Below are 23574 nucleotides of genomic sequence, written 5' to 3' on the forward strand. Positions count from 1 at the left end.
GGCAGGATACGTTTGCAGTGCTGCTAGAAGTGCACTGATGAATAGATGGGAGGACATTTGGTGCTATAGAGATGTGATTTCCTTAAGTGCTGTGATTGCAATTTAGGATAAATTTAGCTTATTTTCAGTTTGTATGGTAGATCAATATCATTGTTGCTTCACTGAGAGTTTTTTCTTTGTTATGCACAATCTAGTTTAAAAGTGTAGGTCAATCTCATGCTTAGTCAGTCGTAAAGAACCTAGTAAATGTTGGTGTCATTGAAACATTGATAAAAGCTTTATTCGTTTTAGGTTTTATTGAAGGCGTTTGTAGCTAACCTTAAATCCAGTTCTCCTACTATTCGTCGAACAGCAGCTGCATCAGCAGTGAGCATCTGCCAGCATTCACGAAGAACACAGTATTTTTATACTTGGCTACTGAATGTATTACTAGGTAAGAAGGGCAATAATATTTTATGCTTTAATAAAAGCTGGGAAAATGTAATGGGGTATTTGTAATGTGGTATTATTGTACTGTATCTCCCATATGATGAGCTGATTCAGACACAATGGCAGCCAAGGTTTGTGCTTCCCCCTTCTTTTTTACTTCTAATTTTGTGGATATATGGAAATCTGAACTGGCCAGCTGGGTAAAAACTGATATAAAATAAAAGCAATTCCATTGCTTGCAACAAAATTGGAAGCTGGAGAAGAAAAAACAGGAGAAGAAAAACCAGGGCTTGACTTTACTTCTAACTCCAGGGAAGACAAATGAAGGAAAAATATTCTAACTAAATAAAGATGCGTAGAATCATAGAATTGTAAAGTTGGAAGGGACCATGAGGGTCATCTAGTCTAGCCCCCGCAAGAATCTCAACTAAAGCATCAGTGGCAGACAGCCATCCAGTCTCTGCTTAGAAATCTCCAATGAAGGGAGTCATCTTTACTAATAAATAACATGTCTTGAAAAGACCATATTTTATGAATCATTCAGTCAGGTTTGCCTTTGAGCAATAAGAAGAGGCCTGTTGGATCAGGCCAAAGGCTGGTCTCACCAAGCTGTTCTTGCAGTAACCAGCTAGATACCTTTGGGAAGTAGGACATGTGTAATACAGGACTTTCCCCATTTGTGCAAATGTTATTTAGAGATATACTGCCTCTGACAGTGGTGGTAGGTCATTCATTAATCCTGATGCATTCTCAACTGGCAAGTATGGAAGCTGCAGTACCCGAAGATACAAGCTACCGTCTTTCCCCAAAAGTAAGACATCCCCCGAAAATAAGACCTACTTCCAGTTTTGCCTCTCGCTGTGATATAAGGTATCACTCTGAAAATAAGACCTCCCCGATAATAAGGCCTCTGAACATAAGCCCCCTCCCCCCCCGGAATATATGGCCCCCGAAGCTACCGTAAGGTGCCTGACTCCTCTGGACCGTAGCGGCGGGCGCTGCCACGCAGCTCACTGATTAGCCGCAGCACAGCTGGAGCTGTTCAGGCAGTGCGAGGTCTCTTTAAATCAGAGAGCCTGTGCCGCTGCCAGGACAAGCTGGGAAAATGTAATGAGGAAACTGTAACTGCTGCTCACTCTGTCCTGACGGAGTCTAGCTGACTCACAATTAGACAATAAATGTGTACCGTATTCTTCTTCATGGAAAAATAAGATCCCCTGAAAATAAGACCTAGCACATTTTTGGGAGCAAAAATTAATATAAGACGCTGTCCTATTTTGGGGGAAACAGGGTATTCTTTGCAACCATGGGCTAGTTCAGATGTTACCAGGCTTTGGTACATCTCGTATGTGATGGGGTGGCATACTTTGTCAAGAGGGTGCTTGAGAAGCAGTGAGGGTTAATTGAGCATGCACAGAAGTGTAGGCATACATCTGATTTCCGTAGTCCTGTTTCTTCACACGCAGCCGTTATACTAGAATCCAGGGTCAGCACATTGTTAAACTATGGAATTTGCTTATACAAGTTATGATGGTCATCAAATTAAATGGCTTAAAAACAGGATTGGACAAATTAACGAGGAATAAGGCTATGGTAATGATAGATAGCTCATATACCACTTCCGGGATCAGGGGAAACATGAATGGGGGTGTCAGTGGGGAACAGCAACGGAAGAGGCCTTTTGCTCTTCCTTCTGGCTTTCCCCAGCAGGGCACCTGCTTGACTGTTGTGGGAAATGTCTCATTTTTTAAACTGTGATGGTTATCTTTACAGGTTTATTATTTCCCATGGAAAATGAATATCCCAGTGTCTTAATTCTTGGCGTATTGCTCACTTTAAGGTATCTAATACCTTTACTGCAGCAGCAGGTGAAAGATACAAGTCTTAAAGGTAGTTTTGGTGTGATACGGAAAGAAATGGAGATCTCTCCTTCCTTAGATCAACTTATACAGGTAGGAATAAAATGGCAGCTGTTCGGTTGTCATAGTCTTTTGCATATTTTACAGAACACTTTAACTTTTACAGTGGTTCTGAAATCTACTGCTTTTGCTTTCTTTAACTATCATGGTCTTGGATTAGGAAATTTTTCATTCTCTTTCATTTATGTAATGGGCAGCCAATGATTTGGTCATGGTATAGCATGCAATGATGACTGCCCCCTTGTGCAACAGAAATTTGCTTATGCAATAAAACCTATTGTTTCTCTGCCCCAGAACATGCCCCCCAAATCTGCTCCAGATGGTCCACCGACTCTCTAGAGCAGATTTTGCAGATGCTGGGAGGCTGCAGAGGAAGGAGCAGCCCAGTTGCACAAGCAGATGGTTCCTGGTCTGTGTCATTCTACTTGCAACAAGCAAATGACTATTTTCAGATTTATCCTAAATATTTCAAATAATCTGAATTGTTTACCTGTACTAGTCGTTAGCATAGCTTTATGTACCCATGAGTAAATATGAAGTCATGGATAAAGTTTCCCCAGACGTACATAGGAGCTGATGGCAAGGGTGGGTATTCAGCCCCCCTAGTGGTTATAGGCAAGGAAAAACTTCACTCTTGCAGGTAAATACCAACCGGTCTTTTTCAAGTTGTAGTTTTGTATATTGTAATCTGAGTGAAGCCACACCTTTAATTTAGAAAAAATACAGAAAAAAATGGAATAGCAAATCAACACTCGCTTAGTGTTCTTAACTTAAATTGCCTGACCATAAATTGGCCATTTCCAGCTTCATTCTTCCTCTTGCAGCACCCCACATGGTTTCAGTAGCTGTTGCTGAAAGTTGAGTTTGCCCTTGGAAGTGGCATCAGAGCAGCACAAGGTGTTTGGGGCGCAAGGGTGTTGTGGAAAGCACATTTTATAGAAAGAGGCTTTCAGGAACATTCACAGAAATGTTTGAACCCTGATCTCCATCTCCTCTAGGTTTATGAATTGACACTGCATTATACGCAGCACCGGGACCACAATGTTGTGACTGGCTCTTTGGAACTACTACAGCAGCTTCTTAGAACACCCCCTCCTCCTCTCCTCCTCGCCCTCACTACTGCTGGTGCCATTGCGCAAGTCAATGCATCCAAAGATGAGACTACCAGCAGAAACCGCAGTGACAGCATTGTAGAATTTATAGGTAAGATACATATTTTCCCCCCAAAAAGCAATTGTGTGATAAGTCATCGTAAACATCTTCAGTTAAAATTTCTGGTTTTTACAATGACAGAATTTTAAAGCATGTTAAAAAAATCTTTCAGTAAAGGTGCCTTAAGAATACCAAGTAATTTTACTCAGAAGATCTAAACTATCATTCTGAGTTTGGGGCGAAGAAGGCATCCAGTGGTATGGGTTGCCTCTTCCTACTTCCTGGGAAAAGGCAGGGGACATGTGACCTAGAACTTCTGCCATTAGGTCCTGTCTGATAGGTACTTCCACGGTTTGTTCCCCACCTTGCCCAGGAACAGAGTCCCTTGGCTTTAGTACCTATGGCCTCTGCCACGTACTCCTCCTTCATTGTTTTCTGCTAGACATCCACATTGCTGAAACCTCTTTTCTTGTCTTTTCTCCCTCCATTTCCCTCTTTAAAAGTAAAACAATTTTATTCTTTGTCTGCTTTCTTTTCCTCTTGTCTGCTTTCTTCTCCTCTGCTCTTGGCTCCTTCTGGAAGGCAAACTGCCAAATCTGGATTTTAAAATAGGCCAGCAACATGTTTCTGTCACTAAAAGCTTCAGACCTAATGCAAGTCTCCATGGCTCTTTGAGCCATCCCTGAGTGGAGCAGACAGAGATCTCTCCCCCTTTGCCAGCTGCAACCCATCCATGCCAGCAACTGCTGTTATCAGGGCTTCCCAGTAAGGCAGCAGCCATGGAGAATTCAGGGCAAAGCTATTCCCTCCAGCACATGAAGGGATGTGTAGGGAGACTGCATGCATGCCCAGCACCTTATCTGATTCCTTACTTATTAGATCCAATTCTTTAGTGTCATAACACAGAGCAATTTCAAAGGTAGATTTTTTTTTTGCTGGGTTCAACTATAATCACTGAATGGAAGTGCAGCATGACATTAACTTCATTTTCTCTCTTCAGCCGGCCAACAAAGATCACTCTCCTAAAAAAACCAAAAACCAGTTACTGCTTCTAAGACTTTGTATATGTTCTTTGTTTCTGGTTAGAGTCCAGGGGGAAAAGGCCTGAATGAGATTTGGCACCAGTGAGGTCTGCCTGGCATCCTTTGGTGCCATTTGGCAGATTATGGTGATGATATTGCTGTCTATTGATGATGCAGTTTTTGCTGTTTTGTTGAGTTGTTTTATAGACTTTTAAATGGCTTTTATTATAATTTAATGCCATCCTTTATGCTTTTAAAATCAGTAAGTTGCTTGAAGATTTCTCTGTCAACCAACTAATAAATTGCTGCTGCTGCTGCTGCTGCTAATATAAGGCATCTTTCTTTGTTGTGGATGCAGAAACTACAGGCAGCGACTATTTTAGACGTGTCTGATATGTGTGTGACCAAAACTGCTCACATTGCGCCAAACCCAGAAGTTACCCAAAAAGTCACAGAAGGGGGCAGAGCAGGGTGTTTGCAGACTTTTTCAGTGGTGTTTCAAATACAGCCTGCATTATTGGATGCCTCCTGCACACTAAACCTAGAAAGGAACACTGGACACTTAATACGAGGATTCCTTCTAGAGGCATCCAAACTGCACTATGGGCTAAGCAGTAGCTGATACCAGCATGAGGCTAAGCCCCTCACCCCAGCTTTTTGCAGCTTATGTTGGGTCTCCCTCTTGCCTAACGGGAGTCCAGTCTTTCCTTCCTTTTACTCCCCCTTGCTGCCTGGCCTTTTTTGTTGTTGGCTCTTGTGTCTCCTCAGTTTTGCTCTGTCTCACAGTTGGCCATGGGACTCAACTGGGGAAGAGTCAGACAAGACCTAAAAGCAAAAGTTCTAGGTAACATGCTCTCTGCCTTTTCCTGGGCAGTAGAAGGAGACAACCCACATTGCTGGATGTCTCCATCACACCATGCCAGAAGGAATCTTCATGGTAAGTGTCCTGTGTTCCTTTCTGGGTGCATTTAAGTGTGGAATTCCAGAGAACCATGTTAGTTACTCTACAAAGATTCCTGTGGTACCTTTGAGACTACTGGAAGTTATGGCATTATAAACCTATTGCCCTTCAAGTTGCCGTAGAAGTCTCTTTTTGTTAAGTGTTTGTAGCCAATCCTTGTACTGAAGCTACATTCAGTTGGAATAAATGATGAGTTCCAGTTTTCTTGGCCTTTATTTCTCCTTTCATTGCTTAGATTTTATAAAAATGTTCATTTCTGATTGTAACATTTAAAGATGACCCTTATTTGTTCACACTTTATGAGAAACTTAACCAATATCCAGTAGTAAAGTTTGCTGCTGATTGTTAGAAGAAGGAAATACTTCATAGCATTATTTTTAATGGTGGCTAACAACAAATCTTCTGATGCCTCATTTATCAGAGGCTATTGAAATTCCTTTTTGATAATCACTCTTACCTATGCTTTGATTTGTTACTTTCTGTAATTTTGCAGCTGGAGGGGGGTCTTCATGCAGCCCTGTTTTCCCCAGAAAACAAAAAGGTGATTATATATGAAATCACAGTCTCTGACTTTACATTTTCTACCCTTTTCATTTCTTTGACTTGGTAAATATTGGTTTCCATTAACATATCTTGTTTGGCTCTTCTTTAATTACACACCTGTCACTAAGAGAATTCAACACATTATTATTATTTTCTTTCTTTTGGCATATACAGTTGGTATTTTAAAAATATGGAAAACTGGTTTTTTATTATTTCTTATAGCCATTCCTTGCTTTTTGCTATTCTCAAAATTGCATATGGCTTTGGCTAAATGCTTGATTTGTCTATGACTGTTTCTTTTGACTACCATACCTTGCTTTGAATAAAAGTCAAAACGATTTTTATAACCTACTTTTAAGTTTGCTTTGTTCATTATGTTTTCAACTTCTATGGTGTTTGTGTAATGCATGCTTATGTATTGCACATATTAAATGCCTCTTCATATATAATATGTATTCTCTGCTATCACAGTCTATATAATGATGGCTTGGATCTAGGAATGACTTGAATGAGTGACAAAGTACTTCTGATTGCACAAGGCAGTCCTGCTGTGGTCTCATAATTTCCCCACCCCACTGTAGCCTCTGGTGCCCCATCACATACCACCCAAAAAGTATTTTGACCTTCAAGAGAGACTTCTGGGTGTGTGTGTGCAAAAGACTACAGTGGGTTTGGAATGGTGGAGCTATGAAAGCCACATCACATAAGCAGAGTTCTATGAATCCAACCCAAATTAGAATTTTAACTTTAGACCTGCAGTTTTACCTTTAGATTAGTTTATCTGGATTGAAATGAGACAAGTTTATGTGAATTGGTTACTTCTCTTTTTTAGATCTCAACATGGTTTAATGCTGTGAGCTGCTAGACTCACATGCTCTCTGCCCTGCCCAGGTCCCTTTTCTCCTAATTGCATGCATCTGGGAGGGAGGTACTACTGAGATTAGTTAGCATTGCATACCAACCAGGAGTCCTTGCTTAAAACCAACTCTGACCAGCTTCAAAATAAACCACCTTCAAACCATGTGTTTATAAAGCCAGTTTTTTTAAATTCTAAGTTTTTACACAATGCCAAGCCTAGATTCCACAAAGCTCCTGTGGCTGAAGAAGAAGAGAGGGAGGCTGTGCCTTAGCCTGGCAGTTCACTCATGCTTGTCCACAAAGCACTAAACTATGCCCAGTTCTGTTATTAAGGCCAGCAACATTTTCCCCCTTAAGATTGGCCTAGGTCAATTGGAGAGGCACTGCTTGTTGCATATTATAACTTGCATTAGTGTTTCAGTAGTATATTGTGTTGGTTTATATTGGGACTTGGTAGCATTTTCCATCCTGAGGGCGGCATTCCTTTCTGGGCGGCTTTCTAAAAGCCACATGCCAGTTAGGTAAAGTAAATAATGCACATTTTACCTTTGTACAGTAGGCTAGCTTCTACAGTCATTCCTCTCCGTCTTCCACCAAGTCCAGCAAGAGTGATTAGAATTCAAGGACAAGGGCCTTGAAGAACACAGGGCCTTTGCCCTGAAGCAGGGCCCGTGAAGGGTATGACCTGGGAAGAGTTTTGAGGGCCACACAGAGAGGAATGGCTTGTGGGCCTGAAGTCCCCCCACCCCTGCTCTTCATGCTCTTTGTGTCCATCAGCTGGATCTTAATCTTGTCCAGTAGAAACACTTCAGTATATGAAATGGTGTCAGTATTCTGTAGGAATCTGTATTAGCTCAATCCCATGTTATGCCAGTACCATCTGTTCTGCAGCAGAGGACATTATTTACAATCCTGGATTTCTGCCAGAACCACTGATGGCTGAGGGCATTTGTTTAAAAAAAAGTTATGCAAAAACTTGCTAAGCCATAGAGGCTTACATTACAGCATAAAGGGACACAGGTAGCGCTGTGGTCTAAACCACTGAGCATCTTGGGCTTGCTGATTGGAAGGTCGGTGGTTCGAATCCGCACAACGGGGTGAGCTCCTGTTTCTCTGTCCCAGCTTCTGCCAACCTAGCAGTTTGAAAGCATGCCAGTGCAAGTAGAAAAATAGGTACCACTGCACCAGAAAGGTAAACAGTGTTTCTGTGCGCTCTGACTTCCATCATGGTGTCCTGTTGCACCAGAAGCGGTTTAATCATGCTAGCCGCAAGACCCGTGGACAAACACTGACTCCCTTGACCTGAAAAGCGAGATGAACGCCACACCCCATAGTCACCTTTCACTGGACTAAACTGTCAGGGGTCCTTTACCTCTACATTACAGCATACTGCAGTAGTCTAGGTTGAGCCTAGACAGAGTCACATGTGATAATGGCTAGGTCTACCTTTACCAGGAAAGTTAGTAGCTGGCACACTAGCTAAAGCAGTACTGTACAGTCGCATTCCTGGCCAGGTCTGTAATCTGATTACCTAGGAGCAAAACCAGATCCAGTAGCACATCAGTTTAAACCTGCTCCTTCAAGAGGAGCACTATTTTCTTCAAAAGAGGCTAAACATCTTATCCTGGATTTGCTGTCCTACTGACCAACCTTATGTCTGGTTTTGTTAGGCTAAATCCAATCCATTGTTACATCCAGGCCTTGATTTAGAGTTCTTGTGCCTCCTTAGATGGATGGAAAAGTAAAATAAATCTGGAATATTGTATATTGATTGCACTGCAGTCTGCATCCTGAAAAGTGGCTTCCTATAGCAGTTGTGACTTGAGCTGACTCAGGAGCTACCTGCCTGTGATGGGTATATCTGCTGCTGGAGGCAGTATGCCTCTGAATGCCAATAATTGGAATCAGAAGTAGGGAGAGTGCTGTTGTGCTCAGATCCAGCTTTTGGGTTTCCATAGGCATCTAGTTGGCTAGAACAGGATGCTGGACTAGATGGGCCTTTGGCCTGATCCAGCAGTCTCCTCTAATGTTCTTTGCATTGACTTCGTTCCTCCTGTAGGCTAGGTTCCAGAAGGTGGTGATGAAGGAATTCTTCTTGGCTCTTGGCCTTTGGGGTCTCATAGAGTTCCATCTCGTCTCCCATGCTTCTTTCTCTCTACTTCTCTGCCACCCTGATTGCTTTACTCTTCTTCCTCCCACCTTACCAAGTAGTGTCATGGGGATAAGGGCCATTTGCTTCCTTAAAAAAAAAGTATGTTACTGGTGTTCTGTGCTGCAGGGGAACACCACACAAAACCGGCTCCAGCTGCATTGGCCACCTTCATTTCCCAAAGTGACAAGGCAAATGAAATCGGCTGCAGCCGCATGAAAACTGGTACTGGGTCGGTGAAGTTTTCAGCCTCCTCAGTTGCATGGAGGAAATTCCACATACCTGGGCAGAACTCCTGATCAAGAATGGTGGCCAGACGGGCAGTTAGAGAGAAGTCTGTGTTTCAGACTTCCTTACCTTTTAAATTAGAAAAGCAGCCCTTGGTGGAACCTTTGAAGATCTAATAAGTAATGATTTGCTGGACAGAGATAATTCCTCAGAAGACAAAAATATATTGCCCTTTCGTAAGTCTCACATTGCCTTTAAATAGGCAGATACCTATTGTTGCTGTGGATTCTTCATATTATTGGCAATACATGTGGCATTCCAACCACTTTATTCTTCAAAGTGAACATGATGTTTCCCCTCACCCATAGAGCCACAAATGATGCCTGCCCACTGCTGACATGTCAGAGTTTCTGCCTGTCACTTCCTCCAGTCCAAGCATCTCTAGACAACATCTGTTTGGAAGAGCAAAAGGAAGTGCTTGCAGTTCTCTGAACTGGGACACTGATCTAGATTTTTATACAGGAAACTAAAAAAAAATAGCCATTTAAATGCTACCACTGGTTCTCTTTATATTTTGGTTCTGTTTATATTTTAAATATATGAACTTAAAATTCTTGAAGTATTTTGTGCTCCTTGCCAACATTACTATCCACTATCTCACTATCCATTTCTGGTCCATTTCTAAGTATCTTTTGGGGTGCTAGTTACTGTACTTTCTTTCTATTAATGTTGTTTTAGTTCCTCACAGTACATCTATTCTAAACATTACATTACAAATACTATTACAGTAAATACTTTGCAAGCAGATAATTGAATTGTTGTGTGCAGAGTTTTACAAGAAGCAAAAAATCTAAACAAATTATTGCCTTGGTTATCAGCTAAAGTACTTCTAGGAGAAGAAGGTTTGGAAGATGACACTGAAACAAGACCTGAAGGCAGCAGCGCTGGTTTTGCAGGTAGATGTTCTTCTTCTCATGTTTGTTGTTAACATCTCTGTAATCTGTTCACTCCACCCATTATAGTTTTTTTGTCAGTCATGAAAACATTACTCTATATCTAGAAGGCCGCATGTAATGATAAAATGTTTTAAATGAATTAACCTAAAAACTACTTGTAGAAATTTTGCTGTTGAAGATCAGACAGGAAAAGACATCTGTGCTTCTGTGAGGTGTGTGAATGTCCCTGTGGTCATAAGTTTATAGCCTTTTAATTGGAAAACTCCATATGAGTTCCAGAGAACAGTATTTTGTTTATGTTAATATCTTGGGTGATTTCTAGTATGATATTATGTAGAACAAAACAATTGTGAAATATGGCAAGATATAATATAAAGGCTGAAACCAAGCCGCTACTCAGTGCTTAGATTGGGTGACCACCTGGAACCCACTTATATACTGACTTAGGTTCCATGACTTAAGAAAGGCAGGATATAAAAATTAGATAGGGATATATGCATATTAGCAAGTGACTGTTAAGACATTTAGCTTACTTGTTTTATTTTGTAGGTGCTTTTAGGTGTTTCTGCATCTTTCTGGGTTTCTCTTACCTTTTTAATGGGTTCCTGGATCTTTGTGGGTTTCCTTTATCTTTTTTTTTTAGCTACTATGAAGAGTGACTTAACTAGTGAAGTAGCTGCTTCATCAGCTTTGTCGGCAGCTGCGCCTGCAAGTTCAGGAGCTGATTCCTCAAGCTATGACATCATAACTGAGCAACCACGTTCTCAGCACACACTGCAGACAGAGTCAGATCTGACAAGTTGTGATTTGACTTCCGCTAACAAAGGAGATGCTGATGAGGACGTCCTTAGCGGAAGCTCCAGCCAAATCAGTGCTGTCCAGTCAGACCTTATGGTAGACTTGAATGATGGCACTCGGGCCTCCTCTCCCATTAGTGACAGCTCTCAGACAACTACAGAAGGCCCTGATTCAGCCGTCACTCCCTCTGACAGTTCTGAAATGGTGAGTGCTCAGTGGGATTCCAAGTGGTTACTGGGAAATCTGATTCATTGCATCCCTTAGTTTTTTGGCAATAAGTAAAGGTTTAGACATACAGTGGTGCCTCGCAAGACGAAATTAATCCGTTCCGTGAGGCTCTTCGTATAGCGGTTTTTTCGTCTTGCGAAGCAAGCCCATTGACAGCTTAGCAGATTAGCGCTATTAGCGGTTTAGCGGCTTTTAGCGATCAGCTGTTAAGCGGCTTATCAGCGGATCAGCTGATAAGCGGCTTAGCGGCTTAGGAAAAGGGGGGGGGGAAAGGGAAAAAAACCCGAAGGAACTTGCAAGACTTTTTCGTCTTGCGAAGGAAGCCCATAGGGAAATTTGTTTTGCGAAGCGCCTCCAAAACGGAAAACCCTTTCGTCTAGCGGGTTTTCCGTCTTGCGAGGCGTTCATCTTGCGGGGCACCACTGTACCTGCCTCGTATCCGGTAGCACTTTAAAGGTTGCTGTTTCTTTAAACATGAGGTGGTTTGATGTCATTTTAGCACTTCTGATGCTGCTTTATTTTTACATTACATAACTATAACCCTTCTAGACAACCAAATTGGGCAGTGAGTCAGTCTAGTTCCAAACACTGAGCGGACTAACTATACATCTCACACCTTGCAGTACTAAGAATATTGTTGTTGTTGTTTAGTTGATGAGTGGGGTCATAAAGAGTCGGACACAACTAATTGACTAAACAACAACAATAACAGCAACAACATCAGCAGCAACAGCAGCAACAACAAAGAATATTATCGCCCTACAAGGTATTCTGACAGTGATGGGGAGGGGAAAGGAAAGGAGAAGCCCCTTCTTTCTGATTCTGCCACCCGTTTAAATTAAAGCAGACAGGGACAACCTTTTTCAGCCTGATTCCCTCAGTAGAAAGTATTTGTGGCTGCTTTTCAGGACTGGGGATATATGTGTGCCCCCCAAATCCCTTTGCACACAAACCAGGTTAAACGTGTGTCTTCTGTTAACATACGCAGGCATACCCTAGATCTAGGATCCAAGTGCTGCTTTAATTTTTTGTTGTTATGGGAAAGAGGGCTAGTCTCAGAACATGGACCAGTAGATATTGGGAGTGGCAGTCCTTTAAGTACTTGGATCCTAAACTGTTCAGAGTGTTGTTTTGTCAGTACCTACATCTTGATTTGGGGCTTATAGTTCGCAAGCAATCAGTGCATAACTTTGAAGATCAGTGTCACATGATCCCATCTAGCTACCCCGCTTAACTCCCTGGTCATCACATTCAGGACCATCTTCAAGCTTTAAGGGGAACATTTCCAGGGCTATAGCTAGAAATGACAGCTTGAGGATTTTGTGAGATGGTATGGAACTATAAAAGAATATGTGTGAAAGACGGGTTTCTAAGTTGGGATTAACTGCACTGTTAAACTGTTTTTACACTTTTACATTTTAGATTCTTGAGGGAACTGAAAGCCAGTATTCTGGAATGCAGATTGGACAGCTGCAAGATGAGGAAGATGAAACTGCAAATGTCCTCCAGGATGAGTCAGCTGAGGCTTTCAGAAATTCTTGTGTTGGTATGTTCATTATAAGGAGAAAGTCTGTGAGAAAATATTTACTGAACTGTCTCGTTTCTTAGGGCTTTTTTTTTTTTTACTTCTAATAATTGATCCTACATATTCATATTTATTGTTTGAGGTGGAAGTCAACCATCACTTTCATTGCTTTCCTTTTTTAAAGCCCTTCAGCAACCCCATTTATTAAAGACCATGGGTCATAGCAGACAGCCTTCCAACAGCAGTATGGACAAATTTACATCAAAAGAAGAACTGGACCTCACTGATTATGAAAATAAGGTAAGACGGTTGTTCACATTCAAGGGTTAAGTGTATCTGAAAGCCGTTTATAATGGAATATGTCAGCAAAGGTGAATGGCAGTAGAATATGATCTTTCTTAGAGCCTGTCCATATATTACTTCTCAGAGCTAAGCCCTGGTTTGGCTTAGTGCTGCTTTTGAACCCGAGCTCATTGTTCATCTCCTCTGGGCAAGTGCACAAGCAGTAAGCCAAGAAAAAACCTTGGCTATAGTTCATAGTTTGTCTGAAGCAAGACAGACTGCAAGCCCAGCTTTGGAAGTAATGCTAAGCCAAACCGTAGCTTAACTCCAGATAGTGTTGCAGTAACAGGATAGAGCAAAGAGCAAAGGGCCATTATATTTGTTACCTTTGTTACAAAGAACCTATATCTTTATTACCAATATATAATTTTGCTTGTTTTTAACAGCTCTCCAGAATTAAAGGAGATATTGGTTGTTATACGGATGGAGATGCTGCTCCGCTAGTTCACTGTGTCCGTCTCCTGGCTGCCTCTTTTCTTCTTACAGGGGAGAAAGGTGGTAAGTAGTATAAATACCACTCTTCCTGCTTCTCTCACTTAATATGGTTAATACCTGATTGGCTAAAATTCTGATTAGCAAAGAACTGAAATGAATGATTTGTTTGAAAACATAATTTAGGCTTCATAAAGCATGGTTTGTTGCTATGATTCCAACTCACTGAAGCCATATGAAAGAAGGCAAAGTCAAGAACAGTTTGAGAGACTTTAGTTCCCCTTTATTAATTATAAATGTATGAAACAGGAGTGCGGTTTAGAATGATTTAAAGCTTTCTCAGTGCTGATATGTATAATTCCTAGTTTATTGTCAGGAGTGAGCTAGCAGTAAATCACACCGTGTAATAAAGCTAACACTTTATTAGCCTGCACAGACTTGGTGGAGTGTCAGACCTAATGAGCTCAGCCACTCTTTCCTGGAGGGTCTGGCTTCATGAAGCAGTTGCTGAGTGTGAAGGTCCCTGCCTCCCCACTGCTGCCTAAGTCCCCTCCTCTCTAGGATTTTTTCTGAGCAATCAGAGACTGTGTTGACACACAGTCAATCTCTCCTCCACTCTTTTCATCCCCTTTCTGGTTCTGGGAGATAAGGAGGAAGGGGAGATTGTTTCAGCAGGAGGGAGAGGCACCTGTGACTCTTCACCACTCTGACTCATCTCTTCTTCTTAGTCTCCCTCCTTCAGCTTCTGCCTCTGATTCTGGACTTCTTTCTGACCCCTCCTCCTTCATATATTCTCCCTCTTCTCCCTGTGACCTCTCATTGCTTTCCCACCACCACTCCCCGGGCTCTGAGCCTTTACTGGTGTTTTCCTTTTCCTTCTAAATTATGGGCAAACTGAAACGCCAACAAACTTTGCATTAAAAATTTGTTTCAACTACGGTTGGTGCAAAATTCTGCCACAGCTGGGATATGGTCATGATTTTGATATTACAACTGGGAATGTTGTTTAGTGAATTGGGGGGCAGACAGAAATCTGTGGCAGGTTCAGTAGGCCATGCACCACTATACTGGCTTTCTGCTGATGTCTTAAAGCTATGCTATAATATAACAGGTGTGCTGTGGGTCCAACAGACTTTGGCAGAGGCTGTAGCTGGCACAGTGGGATTTAGTTCAACAAACAGGGAGACGTTCCACTGTATAAGCTGTATCCATTACTAAGGACACTGAATGTGGCATTTACTGATGATGTGATGGGGTATATTCAGATACACCGAGGTTTTAGGAAAGATCTGGTGAGGGCTGCAGTTCACCAGGTGATCAAGAACTGGACAGATTCCTCCAGGATACAGGAATTAGCAGTAGAATGCCCTAAAAACCTTTCTCTTTTAAGACAACATTTTCTGGAGTGGAATTAGTGTTTTTTGTCCATTTCCAATTCCAACAGTCTACTTTTTTGGTACTTTTCCCTATTTAACTACATAGCTTGACTTCATAATATTTTAAATATTACTTCCTATACTTTTTATAATGGCTTCTCGTTACTGCTGTATCCAGGTGAAACTATTACAAACTGAAAGTTTGGTTATTTTGTGTTATGCAATTAAATGAATTTTATTTCATTAAATGTACAGTCAGGTACAATTATCTTTTCTCTAGCACTGGTTCCTGATAAAGATGTAAGAGTCAGCGTAAAAGCCTTAGCAGTGAGTTGTGTAGGAGCAGCTGTCGCACTCCATCCTGAAGCTTTCTTCAGCAAACTCTATAAAATGCCTTTTGAAGCCACCAAAGAAGAGTGTGGTATGTTGAATTTCATATTGTCTTGTTTGTATTCTTGTGAAAAAATAGTTTTTATTTCTGACTATTTTGAAATTTATCAGCTATCTTGTCTGTAGTGAAACAGTCGTCTGTCCATAGTTGGAGCATTGCCATTATTACAGTACCTGCTGACAGGGAAGGAATGAATAAAGAAACATGTAATCAATAAATTAAAGAAGCTACTCTGCTTCAGTACCCAGAAATACATATTGAAAGAATTCCTTCCTCGTGTGTAAACTAAGAATTACTATGTCATACTTTGAGGAACGCGGGGTGGCGTTCTTAGGGGACTTAGTTACTTACTTAGGGGACGCGGGTGGCGCTGTGGGTAAAACCTCAGCGCCTAGGACTTGTCGATCGTCAGGTCGGCGGTTCAAATCCCCGCGGCGGGGTGCACTCCCGTTGCTTGATCCCAGCGCCTGCCAACCTAGCAGTTCGAAAGCACCCCCGGGTGCAAGTAGATAAATAGGGACCGCTTACTAGCGGGAAGGTAAACGTGTGCTGCGCTGGTGCAGGCTTGCCAGAGCAGCTTCGTCACACTGGCCACGTGACCCGGAAGTGTCTTTGGACAGCGCTGGCCCCCGGCCTCTTAAGTCAGATGAGCGCACAACCCCAGAGTCAGACACGACTGGCCCGTACGGGCAGGGGTACCTTTACTTTACTTTGAGGAATAACAGCAATTCCTGTTTGGCTATAAACCACAATGACTATCTTGACAGCCCCTTGGCACTTCCAGTAAAGGTTAGGAAACTGGGATATGCTTTTTGCGGTGGCAACATGGGAATTCTCTTACTTTCACGTAACTTTGGCTGTTCCCAGATAATGTTGGAGAATTGTTGCTTCGTGCTTAGTTCCAACTTTATAAATTGTTTGGAAGTACTGTACACATCCTAGGTGTTTGACGTTTTGCCAAAGTCAGTGGAATTTCAAAGCTGGAGATCTAAGTTTTGATTCTGTTAATTAAAAAACATAATCAACTACAGACATATTTACCTGTAACAAAAAAAAATGGAAGTCTAAGACTAAAGAGCATTTTCTCCTTTGTTTTTATTATCCATTCCTTTGATTTATTGTTTTCATGGATTTTATATCTGATATATAATTTGAGCCGTCCTTTAGAAAAGTCTAAAAGCTTATTTCAGCACTGTGGAAAATGGCAAGAAACAGAAAGCCTATAAACCAAGACAGAGTTCTTTATTATCTGTGCCTAATTTATTTTTCTAGAAGAACAGTATATAAAGGATATTGTGAATTATATTGATCATGGCGATCCCCAGATTAGAGGAGCAACTGCCATTTTATGTGGAACAATCGTTTATTCCATTCTCAGTAAATCTCGCTTTGATGTGGAAAATTGGCTAGCAAACATAAGAGCTTCAACAGGTAATAACCAGGTTAATTTGTAGAATCAGAATTTATACCATAAAATGCTTTCAATAGTTTCATTCATTCATTGTCTTTGTTTTTTCTTATTCCCAGGAAACAGCTTTTCAATAGTAGACTGTATACCCTTATTGCAAAGGACTCTGAAAGATGAGTCTTCCGTCACATGCAAACTGGCTTGTACAGCTGTACGGGTAAGCAGAAATCTCTCTAAAATATAAGATTTGAAAAGAAGAGCACATCTCTATGGTCTTGTTGCAGAGGCAGGCATTCACAAATACAGTTATGAAGCAGCCAGCAGTAAACAAAGATGCTTTTTTCCACAACCACTTTCTGCAGCACAAATTGATAGACCTCTTGCACCTTGGACTGCTGATCAACTCATGGTTCTGTGGGGTGATGCAGGATTCCATTGTCAAATAGTCTCACATGGTATAAGGCTCCTATGGTGTGCTCCTGTGGTGTTGCAGAGCATATAAACTGCTAGAGCCAGGCAGTGCCCTTTCCCTGCTTTTCCTCCCCACTCCCCGTCCCCCATTCCTCCTCCAATATAATACTCCAGGAGCTTGAGCTTTTCTTCTTTTCTCCACGCCTTCTGTTTGTGTACCTTTGCTTCCTTGTTGTGTGTCCCTGTGAGGTCAACGGGCCCCCTGCTGTCCTACTGCTCTTACTGTCAAGATGTTTCTTCTAATTGTCAGCAACATTTAACCTTCCTGTAATTTAAGACATTCATAGGCAAACTCTGGCCCTCCAGATGTTTGGGACTACAATTTCCATAATCCCTGACCACTGGTCCTGTTAGCTAGGGATCATGGGAATTGTAGTCCCAAACATCTGGCGGGCTGGAGTTTGCCTATGGCTGATTTAAGACCTTTAGATCTAATCCTGCCCTCTTAGTCAGTAGACAAGTCTTTGCCCTCTTCTGTGCAACAGTCCTTCACATTCTGATGGCTCATCTGCTTCATTGCATCAATGCACTAGTGATTATTATTTTTTTGCCCCCCCCCGGGGGGGGGACTTCTTCGTTTTCCTATTCAGTGTAATAAATACTTAACTTTTATTTATTTAGATGTTGCTATTGATAGATTTATCATAATAGCCAAATAGTCCAGTTCAAAAATACTATGCTAATACTAAGAATGTAAGCTTTTATAAAGTTTAAATGCTATGTACTAATTACATTGTTTAAAACAATTATTATTTTTTTCCTCCTTAGCATTGCCTCATGAGTTTGTGCAGTAGCAACTATAGTGCATTAGGTTTAAAATTAATGGTTGACCTCCTTACACTGAGGAACAGTTCCTATTGGCTGGTTAGGACTGAGCTACTGGAAACCCTTGCTGAGATAGATTTTCGGTAAGTTATTATTTCAGAATTTTGTTCCCAGCTTCAATTGCGTTTTTTCTTTTGAAAATTAAGTTATAGTTGTTACTCCTTAAGGCTTTGCTTTGCTTTGCTCAACTTTTAACAATCTCTTGTAATATATTTCCCTATCTTTCATTTAAGGCTAGTCAGTTTTTTGGAAGGAGGGGCTAACCACCTGCACAGAGGTGCACATCATTATACCGGAGTGAGTAATTGTTCTATTAAACTCTTCACTTTTATGGTTGTCAGGTTTACTTAACAGAAAGTAGCCATTTAATTCCATGTTGAAGCAGATGGATTTTAATGCATATGAAAAAGAGACAGGGCCAGCCTGTCCCATTTCACCACGTGAGGCGAAACGCAGATCTACTGCTGACTCACCCTGTGCTTCCACTGCTGCCAGAATGCCTCTTTTCTCACTGAACTCTGCAAAAGCTGGGGCATTGTGGAAGGCGTTGCCACTCATCTTCTCGGCCCCAGGGCAAGGAAGAAAAATGGCAGTGCCAGGCACCAGAATGCCTCCATCATGCTGGCCAGAGGGGGGGGGTCATTGCAGCAGTGGGGTGGGATGCCACCGCTTGCTCTTCCACTGCCTGAGGCAGGTGCTTCACCCCACCTCATTGGTGGGCCAGCGCTGAAAAGAGGCACTTACATTTTTGCATAGGATTTCCAATGTATCCTTCATGTAAAAGGTTATCTATGAATGAGATGCCTTTGAAGATGAAATTAGAATTTGTGTCTTCATTGTTTGACACATTGTGATCTCTAGTTACCATACCATCAATTTTCTTACCTTTTTCAATGTGGAAGTTGTAGTTAATAAACTGTTGCTAATAGTCGTAACGTACATGTATTTGCTGTCCAATTCCTATAGCTTTTAAAACTTCAGGAACGCATGCTCAATGATGTAGTCATTTCTCTGCTTGGAGATGAAGACCCTAGAGTGAGGCACGTTGCTGCTGCAGCTTTAATAAGGTATTGGTTCAATTAAATAATTACAATAAATTAGCTTAATATGCCTTTTAAAAACATTTGGTTTGCTGTATTTTCTGTTGCAGTCATTGGGGATTAACTTAGCATTCATATTATGTGTGATACTTGCATGCAGTAAAGGAATCGCCAGAGTAGAGAGTATTGATACATAGCACTATTCTGTTGGGTTTGGCAGACTGCAAGACTGTTTCCTGAATTTTGATGCTGCAGGACATAGTTTGGCAGTCCTTGTCTTGGAAAGAGAGACTGCAAGTCCTTTGTGAGGACTGAAAAGTGGATTTCTTTGACTTGGGGTAGAACCATATTTGAACTCCATTAGCCCATGAAAACCATTCAGTTTATTTCATGGGATGCTGGGAACAGTGACTTGGGCATTTCCTCTCACATGACCTCAGGCAGGAGCAAGGACTTGTGGGAGACAGGCACTTCCTGCTCAGTTTTTTCTGCTTGCTGACTCAGCAAGTTGTTTCTCCTGGCTCTCTTGCTTCTTCAGATAATTTTTCAGTTTTTGATCTCATTTGATTGTTGCTTTATTTTCCCTAGTTTTCGCAACTTACCCCATGTCTTTGAGTCTTACAAATGTGTGTGTGTGTGTGTACCCCAAGGATAAAATCCAGTTGGAAAACCAAGGGGTCTATGAAATACCCTGCAAAGTCTGCCCAGCCACGTACATTGGACAAACAAACAGACGAATAAATGCACGTATCGCAGAACACAAGAATGCCGTCAAAAAAGAAGAAAAAACTTCCTCTCTTTTCCAACACATGAAAGAAACAGGACACGAAATTAATTTTGCAGATTCCAAATTGCTCTTTAACATGGAACATCACCACAAGAGAATAATCATGGAAGCCATCGAGATAGAGAAACACCCTCACAACATGAACAAGCGTGACGACACATCCCGCTTGCCAGACATCTGGAAATTAGCCCTCCCCACAAAAACTGACACCAGATCCAGAGGCACACAGAACGCTATCACCAATCAACCACACCAGACCCAAACCCAGACCCTCTCCACAGATAAATTACAGACACCATCCAGTAGCCAAACCATGGTGGCACCTCCGGATGCTGCACCCCCCTGCAATCCCTACACAGATCTGGCTGACACAGGCCACAAAACCACAGCTCGCCCCTATACACGAAGCCAAGCCAGAGCACAACTAAGTGCAGTACAGCCATCTTCTCAGAAAAACTCTTCACAAAGTTCAAGAGGTCAAGACACAAAGACTTTAGCAACTAATCCACACCTAATGACCCACCTAAGTGGTACTCAGGATATCACTCAAGAAATCACTCAAGATATCCCTCAAGTAATTAAGGAACAAAAGAAGAAAAGGCACACTAGCCTGGGAACTTCCTCTCTGCCCAGAACATTGGAGGCTATACACCACACCCCCTCAACAGTATTTATAGGAACTCAAACACTGAGATCCTGCTCTGTTCCAGTAACAAGAAGCCGAAAGCACCAGCCTGAAGATGACGAGTGAGACCTCGTCGAAACGTCGCCTAGACACCCCAACTTTTACACGGGAAGACACCCGAGGACACCAAAACCTGCATTCCTGTACCCGTGAAAATCTACGAAAGCATATATATATATATATATATATATATATATATATATATATATATATATATATATATGCATATATTCCAAAAAAAAATTGTCCCTCCCCACCCATTTGTTTGCCTTAGCAACCTTAGTTCTTCTTGTTTTTAGTTTATTTAGTTTACTTTCTTGCAGAGCGTCCCTGTATACTGCTCTCCTACAGGGTCGCTAAACATGCTCATTTTTTTGCATGCTGCAGCTCATTTTGCCACGCGCCAGTTTATTGATCAGGTTTAAAGATAAATGGAGGAAGATCCTACCCAAGGCTTCACAATTGTGCCTCACTTTCAGTGGCCGCTGACTCCATATGGCCACCTCATTTCTTTGGTGATTTCACATTCTAGGAAAAGATAGCGCCATGGCTATTAGGAAGAGCCTTTTTGTGCTAAAGAGATTGTGTTGGAGCTCAGATGTGGAAGTTTACTAATAGATCTACTAATCTAATCAGCTTTTTCTATAAATTATATTATATGTTCCATCAGTGCATCTATTAGTAGATGTTTGAATATGATTTGTCCATATAACCCAAATACCTTAATGAATTCAAAATGTTGGCCATAGAAAGTTTTGTAATGTGGAGTAAAATCTGAAGTATTTAAGATTCTCCATGGTAGTCAGCCTATTAAGGCTAACAGGTAGTGTTTGCCTGTTGCTTTAAATGAATATCACACTTTGATCTTGAAGACGAGGAAGCTTGCATATAATCTAAGTTTCACTATTTTTCCATAGTTGACCCTCATTGAGGCCTTCTGTTCTCTGTTTCAGGCTGGTTCCAAAGCTGTTCTATAACTGTGACCAAGGGCAAGCTGATCCAGTAGTAGCTGTGGCAAGGGACCAAAGTAGCGTCTATCTAAAGCTGCTAATGCATGAAACTCAGCCTGCTTCTCATTTTGCAGTAAGCACTATCACCAGGTAGAGTTACGCTTTATCGTCTCATTGCTTGGCAAGAAAACTATGATGAGTCAAATTCCTGCATAGCCAGCTGGACCCCATTTCTTTACAGCATTCAAAACAGTTTTCACTTCGCCCTCAATAGCAGCTTCTCTTACTTTTGATCGAGGATATTTGTGCAATAGTGTCTCATTGATGCAAGCGGGTTGTTCATGGTAAATTTGCAGGAATAAGGACTTGTTTTACACTGCATCTTAAGGCTTGAAGGTGTTGTTGGGTTTTTTGTGGTGTTGTTTTTAAACTTCTAATTTCCAAAATAAAATTACAGAAACAAATTACAGTCCGATACCATGATATTACTGGGACACAGGTGGCACTGTGGGTTAAACCACAGAGCCTAGGACTTGCTGATCAGAAGGTCGGCGGTTCGAATCCGCGCAATGGGGTGAGCTCCCGTTGCTCGGTCCCTGCTCCTACCAACCTAGCAGTTCGAAAACACGTCACAGTGCAAGTAGATAAATAGGTACCGCTCTGGCAGGAAGGTAAACAGCGTTTCTGTGCACTGCTCTGGTTGGCCACATGACCCGGAAGCTGTACGCCGGCTCCCTTGGCCAGTAAAGTGAGATGAGCACTGCAACCCCAGAGTCGGCCACAACTGGACCTAATGGTCAGGGGTCCTTTTACCTTTACCTTTACCATGATGTTACACTGTTTATCTCAATAATAAATAAAAGATGCATGTTTAGCTGTTAACAAAACTGAAACAGTTAATCCATTTCTCCTACATGCAATATCCATTACTATATCAATTTCTGCAATTTCCAAGACTTGGGTTAACCATTCTCTAATTGAGCAAGCTTCCTAGCTGGTATTAATTTTTGGTTTGTATTTTTACCCTGTGAGTATATTTGGGAAAGGGATTGCCAACCTGGTGCCCATGGCTTGAAAAATATTATAAAAATATTTTTGGGATATTTTGGCGGCAAGGGGAATGCTAGGCCTCTCTGTGTGTGTCTGTTTGAGAGAGATGCACTGGAACAGAGAAAGAGGGAGGTGTGGGGGGTATATAGTTTTGTGTGTGTGATCTGTGAGAGAGCAGGATGTTATTTATTTATACCCCACCTTTTTCCCTAATGGGATTTGTGGCAGCTTGCAGATAAAAACAAGAACCGCTAAAAATATAGAAAAATCAGTCATTAAAATCAAACAACCCTGGGAATATACATCAGGCAGATCTCACATGGGACGGTGAAGATCACAAATTATATTCAATTCCTCCCTCATTCAACAAGGTACTATTCAACTTTTAAAGGAAAAAGTAACGCCTATTTATTTATTGCTTTTGTTTTAGAACATACAGAGGATATAATATACTACCAAGTCCAACAGATGTCACAATGGAAAATAACCTTTCTAGGGTTATTTCTGCAGTTTCCCATGCCTTGACAACGTCATCAACAAGATCTCTAACAGTGAGTTTGTCTGGAAGTTTACCAGCTGGGTTTCTAAATATATTCAGATGATTTTTACTTCTTCTGTGTATAAAGCATTGATATCTCAAGCATCCATAATGGAGGCTAAGGGTGGGAATGCTGCGTCATGCTTCATATTTCCCCATGTTATTGATAGAAATGTATTTTCTGTTTTGGTATTTCAGTTTGGTTGTTGTGAAGCTTTGTGTCTTCTGTCCACATCCTTTCCAGTCTGCAGCTGGAGTGGAGGATGGCACTGCAGGTATGTTTCTTCCTCCTCTACACAAGCCTCTAGAGAGCTCATGTTTACAAAAACAGAGGACCGTCATACGGTCTTATTAGCTTATTTGCCATTGAACCCTAATGAAAATGAAATTTCAAAATGAGCGTGATAGGCTGTCATATCGAGGTCTAGAAAGTCAGATAGTTTTAAAAGATGGTTTAACTTAATAAGTACAGTGGTGCCCCGCAAGACGAACACCTCGCAAGATGAAAAAC

General features: G+C 41.5%; 1 protein-coding gene across 2 annotated transcripts in view; it reads left to right on the forward strand.

The window, feature by feature from the left end:
- Window positions 1-23574, forward strand: part of HTT (huntingtin) — a 115526-nt gene that overhangs the window by 17358 nt on the left and 74594 nt on the right. The window contains exons 7-24 of one of the 2 annotated variants that reach the window (XM_081925528.1): window positions 292-433; window positions 2203-2381; window positions 3347-3551; window positions 5977-6024; window positions 10140-10217; window positions 10861-11219; window positions 12666-12789; window positions 12953-13068; window positions 13497-13608; window positions 15199-15339; window positions 16582-16740; window positions 16837-16934; window positions 17957-18096; window positions 18247-18310; window positions 18980-19080; window positions 21479-21625; window positions 22956-23076; window positions 23262-23338. In XM_081925528.1, the coding sequence (XP_081781654.1) occupies window positions 292-433; window positions 2203-2381; window positions 3347-3551; window positions 5977-6024; window positions 10140-10217; window positions 10861-11219; window positions 12666-12789; window positions 12953-13068; window positions 13497-13608; window positions 15199-15339; window positions 16582-16740; window positions 16837-16934; window positions 17957-18096; window positions 18247-18310; window positions 18980-19080; window positions 21479-21625; window positions 22956-23076; window positions 23262-23338 (2411 nt within the window). The remainder of the gene's footprint in view (window positions 1-291; window positions 434-2202; window positions 2382-3346; window positions 3552-5976; window positions 6025-10139; window positions 10218-10860; window positions 11220-12665; window positions 12790-12952; window positions 13069-13496; window positions 13609-15198; window positions 15340-16581; window positions 16741-16836; window positions 16935-17956; window positions 18097-18246; window positions 18311-18979; window positions 19081-21478; window positions 21626-22955; window positions 23077-23261; window positions 23339-23574) is intronic. The other variant, XM_081925529.1, reaches the window with a different exon arrangement.

The sequence above is a fragment of the Podarcis melisellensis genome (genome assembly GCF_964234715.1).
Source record: "Podarcis melisellensis genome assembly, chromosome: 9".
Lineage (NCBI taxonomy): Eukaryota > Metazoa > Chordata > Lepidosauria > Squamata > Lacertidae > Podarcis > Podarcis melisellensis.